The sequence below is a fragment of the Dipodomys spectabilis genome, unplaced genomic scaffold (assembly GCF_019054845.1).
Source record: "Dipodomys spectabilis isolate Male_0828 unplaced genomic scaffold, ASM1905484v1 ptg000140l, whole genome shotgun sequence".
NCBI classification, from domain to species: Eukaryota; Metazoa; Chordata; class Mammalia; order Rodentia; family Heteromyidae; genus Dipodomys; species Dipodomys spectabilis.
In genome coordinates this window covers 10,715,908-10,727,567 of record NW_024870817.1, presented here as the reverse complement: position 1 = coordinate 10,727,567, position 11,660 = coordinate 10,715,908, and the positions used below count along the sequence as shown (strand labels likewise).

Below are 11,660 nucleotides of genomic sequence, written 5' to 3'. Positions count from 1 at the left end.
CGCTCTCTCACCCTCTCACCCTCTCTTCTCTCGCCCTCTACTCTCTCTCCCCTTCTCTTTTCTTACATATTCTACTAGTTGTTTCCCCTTCTCCTTCTTTCCTTTCTCTCCCTCCTTCTTGTCTCCTTTACTCCATTCCTGCAAAGAGAGAGGGCTAAACTTTAAAAAAAAAAAAAAAACCGAGGAGGAGGAGGCACCCCCTTCGTATTCTTCTTATCGTTATTTTATACATATATGATTTTTTTGGAGGGAGGGTGTTGGTTCCCGGCTGAAGAGCACTTATTTAAAATACTAAAAAAAGAACATTTTTGGGCGATCTCCAGGGTTTTTTAACTAGCTCTGTGTGTTATAGCAGAAGAAGCAGAAGAAGGAGCAAGAAAGAGGAAGAGGATTATTTATTCGACCTACTTTGGATGTCTCCCTCGCTTTTTCTTTTTCCTTTTTTTTCAATTATTTTCTTCTGATTTTTTTTTTTTTCTGTTTCGCTGTGAATTCGTCGCCGGCGTGAATTATCCCGTATTTTTCTCCCCCTTCCGTCACCTCCCGAAAGAAGAAGGCAGCGAGAGCCCGGCGCCACCGGCACAACAAAAAGAGCAAAGTGTGTGATCTTCCTCGCCGGCTGCCTCCCGCTCTCCAGCACTGCCTTCCTGAATGGCTGGCTGCGTCCGGCCCTGGACCTGGCCCCCCGACACCCGCGCGCCCTGATCGCCGCCAGCAGCCTCGCCCAGGGTCCTGCTCGGCTCACCCCGCTCCCTACACTCCCGAGCCCCGGCGAGGGCTCCCGCCGGGACAGCGGCGGCGGCGCGGGCGGCCCCGGCCTCGGCTCGCGCTCGAGCTGCGGCTCCGACTCCAGCCCGGACTCCGGCCCCGGCCCCGCTCCTCCAGCGGCGCTCGCTGCAGCAGCTGAGGCGGCGGCTCCAGCGGCGCCGGCAGCCGCGACCTCCTCCTTCTCCTCCACCTCCTCTGCCGCCGCCGCCTCCGCCCTCGCCGCGTTCCTCTATGTCGGTTCAGCCCGCGAGCTGCGCCTAGCCCGAGCGGCCAGCCGGCGGGCGGGCGCCCGGCGCGGGTGAGCGAGTGTGTGCGCGAGTGTGTGTGCGTGTGCGTGTGTGTGTGTGCGTGTGTGTGTGTGCGCGGGGGTGCGGGCAAGGCGGAGGGCGAGTGTGTGCGCGCGCCGTGGCCCATGCCCGCCGCCCCCGGCGCTGCGCCCCGCGCCGCTCCCGGCTGCCGCCTGTGCCATTTCTGATTTTGCAACTTGGGGAAGAAGAAAAAAGCGAGAGAAGGGAGCTTGCTCGCCGGGGGGTGGGGAGGGGGGGAAGAGAGCGCGGCCCCCCCAGGAACGGAGCGCGGGGGGGAGCGGGCGAGGGGAGCAGAGGTGTTGGGGGGGAGCCTGAGAGCCTGGGGGGGCTGCAAAAAGAGAGAAAGAAAACAGCAGGAACCACAACAAAACGCCAGCAGGGCGGGCGGGCGCGCAGCAGCAGCGGGGCGGCCGAGGCAGGAACGGCGGCAGCGGCGGCGGCGGCGGAGGCAGCGGCCGGTGCCCGGCTCGGGCTCGGCTCCCGCGACCCCGGGGCGCCCGGTGGGCCCCCCGCCCCCTCCCCCTCCCCCCTTCCCCTTCCCCTTCCCCTCCCAGCGCGCCCGCGCGCCCCGCGGCCCTCGGCGAGCAGCTCGGCTCCCCCCCAGCGCTCCCCGGGCCCAAAGATATGGCAATGGTAGTTAGCAGCTGGCGAGATCCGCAGGACGACGTGGCCGGGGGCAACCCCGGCGGCCCCAACCCCGCAGCGCAGGCAGCCCGCGGCGGCGGCGGCGCCGGCGAGCAGCAGCAGGCGGGCTCTGGCGCGCCGCACACGCCGCAGACCCCGGGCCAGCCCGGAGCGCCCGCCACCCCCGGCACGGCGGGGGACAAGGGCCAGGGCCCGCCCGGTTCGGGCCAGAGCCAGCAGCACATCGAGTGCGTGGTGTGCGGGGACAAGTCGAGCGGCAAGCACTACGGCCAATTCACCTGCGAGGGCTGCAAAAGTTTCTTCAAGAGGAGCGTCCGCAGGAACTTAACTTACACATGCCGTGCCAACAGGAACTGTCCCATCGACCAGCACCACCGCAACCAGTGCCAATACTGCCGCCTCAAGAAGTGCCTCAAAGTGGGCATGAGGCGGGAAGGTGAATATTTCTTCTCTGCTCTCCCCGCGCTTCACCCGCCTCCCTGGCTCTCTTTCTTTCTCTCTTGTCTGGGTGGCTGCTATGTGGGCTTGGGGCTCCTGTGGTCCCGGCCGGTCCCAGCTTCCCCAGTCCCCGCTCCTTTCCTCCCCCAGCGTCCCCCCCCCCTCCCCAGCTCGCTGCCGCTGCCTCCCCCTCCCGGCCTGCGCTCCTCTCCCCGGCTCCCCTACCCCGCCCGCTGCCTGCTCAGGATTGTGTCCCTGGAATCGTGAGCTGTGGCTTAAAATCCCCTCCCTTCCTCTGTTGGATGTGCTCGGTGTGTGTCTCTTTACCCGCGTGAGGATGCTGGGGGCTGTGCTGGCATGAACTTGGGCAGGGGTGCTTCTTTTTCTCGGAAAACTGTTTCTGTGTTTTGTGGTGTGTTGTTGTTGTTGTTGTTGTTGTTGTTGTTCATTCCACTTCCCCCCTTCCACGTCTTCATAGCCTTTATTTATAATGGGAGAGGGCTGGAGGCTGGAGTACCCTGAACCAGATTCCCTGCAACCATCATCATCCTCCTTTGGAAGCTTAGCTTGGAAAAAGAGGAGTGAGATTTATTGCACTTGTAGGTCTAATTAGGGGGGAAGAGGGGGGCTCTGGCCTGTTCACTGGTTCCCTCTCCTCTTCACGAGGCTAGGGCCGCCTCCTCCGGAGCTGTGGCCTTGTTTTCACCCCTCTACTTTGAAAGGAAAGTTTCTGACTGAACCCTGCTTTCATAGTAGTGTCATTTTTTAAAAGCATGGTACTCATTTTATTTCTTCATCTAACTCCACCCTCTGCTTAAATAAAGCATACAAATTACAATTTACAACGGCATTTACCAATCCTTCTGATTTGGTCATAATGCATAGACTGCAGCTGGCATGAGCTTCCGCATCATTTAATCTTTACGTTGTATGGTGATGTGTGTGTGTGTGTTTTTTAAAAAAAACACAACTTTTGATGTTATATTTAGATATGCTTCATGTTCATGTGGCAAGAGATGCAGCACTTTTCTGATTAATTTATTTCGCGGCTTATAGTTAAAGTTTATCTCCTGACAATCATTGAAGAAGTCTTATAGTCAAATTAGTGAAGCAGTCAATTTTACAGAATGCAGATTACTCCTTCTTGTAATTGACTTTAAAATTATATTTTATATGCTACAAGGAAAGAAATTGAATTCCTTCAGATCTCAAGGAGAAGGCAAATATGACGACTTCATTTCTAGCTCCAGGGAGATTTTGTAGGCATCTGAAGGGGGGGGGGAGACAACTTTGAATTGTGCTCTCATTTAATTGAAAAATAACTGCCAAGTTCAAACTATAATTAGAAAAAAAAGTATTCTGCCATTATGCTTCAAGAGCTTAAATTACACTGGAACTTGTGTTGAAATTAGAATAAGAAGAAACTTAAGAAAATGGTATACAACCTGAAATAAGACAGCTACATGGACATGGACATATCTATATTAATTTATTGAGGGAGAGAGTGTAGTAGTCCTAACTTTTCATAAAGTTGTCTTTGTTTACCTGGCAATTTAAAATGCTGGCACTGTTGAAGTAAAACATACACATTAAAAAAAAAACTTTGGTCAGCTTTAAGAACTCAAAGCATGCTTACGTTTTGCATTCAGATGGTTAATGAATCCAGTGTTTTCGCAGTTGCAAGCTCGTGCACTCACTGGGCAAAAGCTGGCTGCAGGTTGCAGTAGCTCGGCGCAGGACAGACATTAATTATATTTCCCACTTTTTTCAATAATGTTTGGCTACTGTAAGTTCAACTTTTTTCTTGAAATTTTTCCATTTTCTGTTTCTTTTAATAGTGAGAACTTCATATGGGGTTACCAGGAAGAGGGGAGAGGGGAGGGGTGAAGGGTACTTGTTCTCTACTCAAAAGTTGTAAGTGGTTAATAGAGGGTGTAACTTGGGATGTCTTTTAAGGGTAATTCTATAATATTTTTAGAGAATATGGTAACATTTTTATGAGTAAAACTCTGCTTTTTTTTTTTTTTGCAAATGAAGAGGCCGCTAGGCATTTGCCTTAACCACAACCTTTCTCAGCTTCTCTCTCTCTCTCTCTCTCTCTCTCTCTCTCTCTCTCTCTCTCTAACTTTGATTCATTTCTGGGGGTGAGTGAGGTTTCATTTATTTATTTATGTGTTCCTCCTTCATAGCCTAGGGTTTGGGTGGCACTTTCTTGGCCTCTTCAAGCTGGGGCCCTGATGTCAGGCCTAGTTCCTCCGGGGCTGAGGTGGCCTGGGGGTGGGAGGAGGGGGTGCAGGCTATGTTTGGACACTCAGGGCACAGACCTGGAGGGTCTCACCCCGCAGATCTCCTCGCAGAGTGGGCTGCGAATGTGAACCAGTGGGCTAAGATGTGCCGGGCCGGGGGCGCGTGTGACTGCCAGAAGAGCTGCATTGTGTTGGGTGCGCGGTGGCTCGGCGATGTTTGCAAGCCCTCTGGATGCACATTGCCTCTTTTCTCTCTTTCTTTTTGTCAGCGGTTCAGCGAGGAAGAATGCCTCCAACCCAGCCCAACCCCGGCCAGTACGCACTCACCAACGGGGACCCTCTCAATGGCCACTGCTACCTGTCCGGCTACATCTCGCTGCTGCTGCGCGCCGAGCCCTACCCCACGTCGCGCTATGGCAGCCAGTGCATGCAGCCCAACAACATCATGGGCATCGAGAACATCTGTGAGCTGGCCGCGCGCCTGCTCTTCAGCGCCGTCGAGTGGGCCCGCAACATCCCCTTCTTCCCGGATCTGCAGATCACCGACCAGGTGTCCCTGCTCCGCCTCACCTGGAGCGAGCTGTTCGTGCTCAACGCGGCCCAGTGCTCCATGCCCCTGCACGTGGCGCCGCTGCTGGCCGCCGCCGGCCTGCACGCCTCGCCCATGTCCGCCGACCGCGTCGTGGCCTTCATGGACCACATCCGCATCTTTCAGGAACAGGTGGAGAAGCTCAAGGCGCTGCACGTGGACTCGGCCGAGTACAGCTGCCTCAAAGCCATCGTGCTGTTCACGTCAGGTGAGGCTGCGCTCGCGGGGAGGGCAGGCCGCGCGGGGGACGGGCGCACAGGCATCGCCGAGCCAGTCCGGGCCTGGCCGCCTGCGCCTCCGGGGGGCCGCTACGGCCCCGCCGCGGGGTGAGACTCGGCCTTCGCCGGACCTTGGCACTGGCCTGGCTCAGCGGCCTCGGCGCGGGGACGCTGCGGCCCTGCTGCTGCCATCTTGGGAGGGCGATGGTGCGGAGAGCCGAAGCGGCGCGGGTACCAGCGGCCGGAGGCCTGGCCCTAACCGCCTAGACCCCCGCGCGGCCACGCGGCTGGGGCGAGCGTGCGTCTGGGGAGAGGGGAGAGCTGGGGGGAGGCGGTGTTGTGTGTCTGTCTGGCTGCGTGTGTGCGCGATGTGCCTGTGCCTGTGTGTGGTGTGCGGGTGTGTATGTATGTGTATGCGGGAGCCAGAGCTGAGCTATTCTGGGGGAGGAGAGCGCGAAGGAGAGAAGGTGGGAATGTGGCTTCCTACTCTGTGTGGCACGCTCATCTAGTCTCACTAGATGAGTTTCCCTACAGAAAAGAGACCCAGAAAGAGGAGGATAGAGAAGAATACCGACAAATAAATCATAAATAATCCCACTTTATTGCTGCCTGATTTTCCCTTATCGGAAACCATTCATGTTTGCAGTTGCTGAGGTTATTGAGGGTCGTAAAAAACGGATTCGATCTAAACAAGAAAGATAAAAAACAAAAGCAATATTGTAGAACCCGCAAGCAGGAGAGGATTCCTGGCCTGGAGATAAATTTCATAGCAATGCAAAACACACCAAACCTTGGAAATGTAAAGAAGTGCCTTAAAAATATTAAATTAAGTGTAAGCGGTGGTAACACGCATGTTAACAATTTCTCTTATGATAGATGGTTCAAATTAACTTCAAGGAAAGTGCATTAACGTTGCCTTTGAAGGTCTCTGGTCTGAGGCTCAGAGAATGCTACCCGCCTTTTATTATTGTAACCTGCAAGAGGGAAACATATAAACACCCAGGACAGCAGGTAATGGGGGGAGATATAAACAAAGCCAGAAAGGAGACTCATGGGGAACTGAGCTGCTTAGACTGGGTCTTGGACCCTGCCCACTGAGTGTATGGTTAGCTGCAGTTCTACCACCATTATTGGCACTATTGTTTTTAATTCCTCTATTCAGAGAACAAATAAACCATTCTAATAAATCTATCCTAGAGCCAGCCCTCCAATGGGCAAATTAAAACCATTCTTGGGCAAAGAAGGCCAAACCTCTTTCCCAAGGCCTTGCTGAACAGTAAGCAGTGGTATAATCTATCAATATTTCTTGGCTCTCATGCATGAAGAATCGTATTTACATTGTATTAAAATGACTCTTAAATTTGCACAATATTGTAATGTAGCAAATGTAGTATTAATATCGATCTGAACAGCAGATAATTTATTTAGACAAGAGAGGCTCATTTGTATGCAGGGTGACCAGAGCCATGGACTTGGACTGCCCCCCTTTTACTTTCAGTGAAAATGCAGGTCCGCTAGTGAGAGAGGGAGTTTTCTTTGCAAGAGGATAAAGTATGAACCTTAAAACAAATGGAAGATTTATTGAATAGCCTCCTCGGTGTTTGAATGCATTTTATCTTAATAAGTCTTCTTGATGGAAACGTGTTTTTCAAAAGTGACAAAGAGTCTGGGAAGCAGCGACCAGGCTCCTTTAGCTCTGGCAGGCCTGGGGCCTGGCTGGCTTTCCACTACCAGGCTCTTTAGCCAAATTCATCAGGAACCAAGCCAGTGTCAGAGAAGCTGGGGTTTTAAAATCTCATCCAGAGAGGTGTCTTGAAACAGAAATGTGGCTTGGAGCTGGACAGAAGTCTTCTCAAGAAAGCTCTCTCCTCTCTTGTCCCAGTTCCCCCTAAGATTCTTTGAACACTCTTGACTTTGCTGATCTCATGCCCTTTCTCAGAGAGAGGGGAAGCCTGTGCAGCCCGCAAGGAGCCCTGTGGAATTATTCATGATTTTCTTTTTTAACTTTTCATGCTAAAACATTCCTATGAAAAGTAGTCCTTAAAAAAAAAAAAAGTTTTGCAAAGAAGTTTCTTGGACCAAGTCTTAAGGTACAAGGGGTGCCTAAACGTGAACAATAACATTATTTGGTTGAAGAATGCAAGCAGAATATCTGAAAATTGAAATAGAGCTGTCAGTAGTAATTCACCCTCCCCTCCATACAACACATTTCCACTTTTGACTAAACTTGTTTTGATTGCCAGCCAGAAGGGAATTCATGGGAAGCCTTCTCAAAGTCATCCAACTTTTAAGCAAACTTTGAGTGATGGAAAAGACAGTTTTAGCCATATTGTCCAATGTAGTTTGCTCTGGCTAAGTATTTGAAGTTGGCATGGGGATCCCCCATGGTGGTTTTCACATTTGGCCTCCGGATGGTATGTTTAATCCTTAATATTCTGGACAGCATCCAAAGATTAGGTCGTGACCTGAACTTACTTTAAAAAAAAAAGATTACTTAATTCATATACCTAAATATTCCTTCAAATAAATGAGACTGTCTCTGAAAAGAGCCATCTAGTTAACATAAATACAATAAATCCATTTTCAGCACAATAATAACTTTGATTTCTAGTTATGGTAGCTGATTACATCTATATTTCCTGAACACTAAACTCTTCTGAATGCATAACATGAAATACATTCTCTGCACTACAAAGGCTAAGCCGGGAGGGCCTGAGCAGTAATGGTTATTTATTTACATAATTTCTTTTCCATACACTGTAGAAGAAATATTGAGGGTTCCCACATTGACACTACCATATAAAAAGTGAGACATGGGTTTTGTACACTCTGTCTCCTTTCCTTATCTGAAATATAACTCATGGTGTGTAAATATGTACTGCATCACATCCCCTGCTCACCTAGCTTATCCACCAGACCCACCAATTAATTGATTGGAGAGTTTTCACATCCATCTGTCCACAAATGGGAGAATCCTGTTACAGGCGAATAAACGAACACCCAGTGTAGAAGCCAGGCCAGCATCAGGGCTTCTGCTGGAGGGAGGTCACAGGGTTGGTTAACTGGTACCTGGCAGGCAGGCCCTGCTAAGGGCATTCTATCTCCAAAAGAAAAAAGAAATGGAAGCAGCCAGCACAGGGCCCATGCAGAACTTTGCAGTGCTTGTCTCTCTTGGAGTGTCCTGTCTTGAAGTTCAGAAAGTAATCTTTCACTTGAGGAACTATAATCATAAATATCACATAATTGCTTTACTAACCTAAGAAGATGTCATAGGGATCTTTAAAAAAAAATCTGCTGGGCTATAAGTGGGATCTTTTCCTATTTCATTGTGTGGCAGAGAGTGATGCATGGCATAAGGAACAGATAATGCATGTAAAGCAAGATATATGTAAATATGGGTCTGCATAATAGTCATTCAGTGGGGCCATATGAGTGAGCAAACCCAAAAGCTGACCTCAGAGTCCTCTTTCTAAGCAGTGAAGCCCCTAAGACGTACTGTCCTGGCCCTGGGGTCCATTAAAACCTCACTGGCTTCCCAATTCAGGTAGCGTTGAATGCATCCAATAACCAGCTGGCTGGAGCAATCAGACATCTATGAGGAATCCAGTTTGGATCTGAGGTCAAAGGAAAACTTGCCTCAGAAGTTCTTAAGTTATCACTAGTTTTATTTGTATTTTTGCTGGAGGCCACATCCTTGAAGATGAATGCGTTGTGAACCCTAGTTCTTGAAATACAAGGATATACAACTCAGAAACTCAGGAGACACTGGCTTTGCTTTGAATCATTTGTTGTGTCTTCTTAGGGTCACTTTTGCCCAATCACAGTCATATGGTGTCCTTTTGGGGGCATTGCCATACATAAATTTTCCTCCAGATTTCCATATTAGCAAACTCTGCCTTTGATCTTTAGTCAACCTCCTAACTAAATAAGGGCTCTTCTGTGATCTTCCTGATTTAAAATTTTACTGTTAATATAAAGGCATCATGAGTTTGTGACTAAAACGAAAGCCTTCCCCCATTCTATTCCTCCGATGCCATTTGCTTATCTCTAGTTGATTAATAGAGAATATTCTATGGTCTTGAAATATTTTTAGAGGACCAAGGAGGGCGTTGGTTGCCGTGGTATAAGCACACAGAGTTTGAGATGCCATAATTTTGTAAGGTGCCTTTTTCTCCCTTAGTCCTGACACAGGAAACCCATCTCCTAAATCCTTCCTTAATTCCCCTCTCCTCTAGTTCTGAGATGGGCTGCAGCTGCTGCCTCTAACCTAGCTTTGTGTCTGATCACTGAAGATGTTTCCTTTCCACAGCCTGGAGTAACTGAGCCATATTCCTTCTGATTATTATACAGCTTACAGAGATGTGACCAATTTTCAATTACTTGATCTACAGCACAGATAGAAGTGTACATTCTCACTGAGGATTTGTTGCAGAATCCTTGTGTGCATAGATAGTGGATCTTAAATCCTGTATTGCAAAAGCATAGACTTGATCTGATTCTGGGTACTGGCAGCCCAAGATTCCTACGAGTGCCACGTGTGTTCACTACACAATTTACATTCTCCTTGAGCTTTCTGGTTGAGGTCATTTGGGTCTGAGAGAAGACTCCAAGAAGTCTTTAAGAACTGCCTGCAGTTTACTTATTTTTGGGGGGGATCTTGAACACCCCAAAATCAGGGGCAGAGGGTACAAAAATCCTGCGTTTAATGAGCACAGCTAGAAAGATGCTCCCCTGCAGGCGAGAACAGGTTGCTACACACTGCAAACATGGCTCCAGCGTCGTACATTATTTAATCCAAAGGTGAAAGAGGAAAAACAAAGGGGCTAGAGAGGTTGCTTCCTCTACATGTATGCGCATTTCTGTCCTCCTCCCCTAGGCTAGATGGTGGTGGGGGTGGGAGGTTTATTTTATTTGTATAGGGGCAGGAGGAAGAGAATTGTGAAGAAGGAAGCAAAAAGGGAGGATTTCTTTTCCTTCTTTTTTCCTTCTTTGATTTCTTCTTTTTACCTTTTCTCCTAAAAAAAAAAAAAGAAAGTAATAATAATGGCATGTTGTTTGTTGTTTGTCCCCTTGTTGCTCACTGGACTAACCATGTGCCCCCTTTCCCTGTCTCTTCCTCCTGTGGCTGCTCCGGCAGATGCCTGTGGCCTGTCGGATGCCGCCCACATCGAGAGCCTGCAGGAAAAGTCCCAGTGTGCATTGGAGGAGTATGTGAGGAGCCAGTATCCCAACCAGCCCAGCCGCTTCGGCAAACTGCTGCTGCGACTGCCCTCCCTGCGCACAGTGTCCTCCTCTGTCATTGAGCAGCTCTTCTTCGTCCGCTTGGTAGGTAAAACCCCCATCGAAACTCTCATCCGAGATATGTTACTGTCTGGGAGCAGCTTCAACTGGCCTTACATGTCCATCCAGTGCTCCTAGACCTTGGGCACTTCCCATCTTCCCCTGCTTCCCCTAGAGACTCAGAGGACTCACCCAGGCCAAGGACCCCAAAGCCTCGGGTACTCTGGTGAGGTGGACCAGGCAGGCCAGCCGAGGGGGAGGTGGGCTGGGGACAGAAGCAGCTACTCAGCAAAAATGCATCCTGAGCTGCAAACCTAGGAGAAAAAGAGACTCTTTTAGGATCAGATCTGTGAGCACGTTGGGAAGGAAAGAAAAAGGATTTTTCTTTCTGGTGGGAAAATGAAAAAAAAAAAACAAGGAAGAGAGGACCATGAAAATTTTAATAAAATAGAAGGAGACTGGTGGACCTTCCAGGATTTCTTGTGGATGGATGTGGATATATTCTGTACAGAAAACAACACATATGGAAGTGGACTGAATCCTATGTAGACACACACACAAACACACACACACACATACACACACACACACACACTGAACATTGTTATTCATTTTGTAAAATACTAGTCTTTATTTTCATTTTTGTAAAATTTAAACATCGTATGCGCATAAAGAAAAAAGGAAACAAGAATTAGGGGAAAATAACATTTTCCAAATAATTATAAAAATTGTCCTGTGTCTATGTATCTATATCTGTTTTGTATTTTTTTCTGGTTCCAAACCAGATTTCCTGTGATTCTATACTAATAATTTTGATATAACCCTTTGCTTCTTATAATGAGTGCGATATATGTTGTCGAGGCTGTTCTTCAAGAATTAAAATTGAAGTGAAAATTTAAACAAAAATAAAAGAATTTAGCAAAATCCATGTGTCTGGTTGCTTGACCTGTGTCTCAGTGCAGAAACCCTTCCTGGTTAATTGCTCCTTGTACAATTGTAAGGTTTTTCTGCAAGCCTGTGGGGGGGGGGAATCTTTTGAGGTTCAAGACCACATTGGCTATATTCATTTCTTAAAATTAACTGTTGCCTTGGTTTTGTGTATATGAGGGGCCAGGCTTAGCATAGGCTGTTGTCTGTGGAGATAACAGGGTGCCTTGTTCATGGGCTT

General features: G+C 49.1%; 2 protein-coding genes across 4 annotated transcripts; one reads left to right on the top strand and one right to left on the bottom strand.

Annotated features, from left to right (window-relative positions):
• Positions 1 to 93: 93 nt before the first annotated feature.
• On the bottom strand, positions 94 to 1,328 carry LOC122117368. Its single transcript, XM_042691114.1, has one exon. The coding sequence runs from the start codon at positions 1,180 to 1,182 to the stop codon at positions 754 to 756; it is 429 nt and encodes a 142-aa protein (XP_042547048.1). The 5' UTR covers positions 1,183 to 1,328; the 3' UTR covers positions 94 to 753.
• Positions 1,329 to 1,380: 52 nt separating this feature from the next.
• Positions 1,381 to 11,420, top strand: Nr2f1 (nuclear receptor subfamily 2 group F member 1). Of its 3 annotated transcripts, none has more exons than XM_042691037.1 (3): positions 1,381 to 2,157; positions 4,675 to 5,202; positions 10,350 to 11,420. In XM_042691037.1, exons 1-3 carry the CDS (start codon positions 1,701 to 1,703, stop codon positions 10,628 to 10,630), a joined length of 1,266 nt encoding a protein of 421 aa, XP_042546971.1. In that variant the 5' UTR covers positions 1,381 to 1,700; the 3' UTR covers positions 10,631 to 11,420. The 3 variants fall into 3 exon arrangements, with proteins under 3 accessions (XP_042546971.1, XP_042546972.1, XP_042546973.1); XM_042691038.1 differs by having other exon boundaries at positions 1,641 to 2,157; positions 4,678 to 5,202; XM_042691039.1 differs by lacking the exon at positions 1,381 to 2,157 and adding an exon at positions 3,786 to 3,945.
• Positions 11,421 to 11,660: the final 240 nt, after the last annotated feature.

What these genes read in the sequence shown, in the direction of transcription:
- Nr2f1 (XM_042691037.1), top strand. Translation starts at nt 1,701, where the DNA reads ATGGCAATGGTAGTTAGCAGCTGGCGAGATCCGCAGGACGACGTGGCC. An exon ending in AGTGGGCATGAGGCGGGAAG is followed by an intron (nt 2,158 to 4,674) that starts GTGAATATTTCT and finishes TCTTTTTGTCAG; the next exon opens with CGGTTCAGCGAGGAAGAATG. An exon ending in CATCGTGCTGTTCACGTCAG is followed by an intron (nt 5,203 to 10,349) that starts GTGAGGCTGCGC and finishes CTGCTCCGGCAG; the next exon opens with ATGCCTGTGGCCTGTCGGAT.
- LOC122117368 (XM_042691114.1), bottom strand. Translation starts at nt 1,182, where the DNA reads ATGGGCCACGGCGCGCGCACACACTCGCCCTCCGCCTTGCCCGCACCC.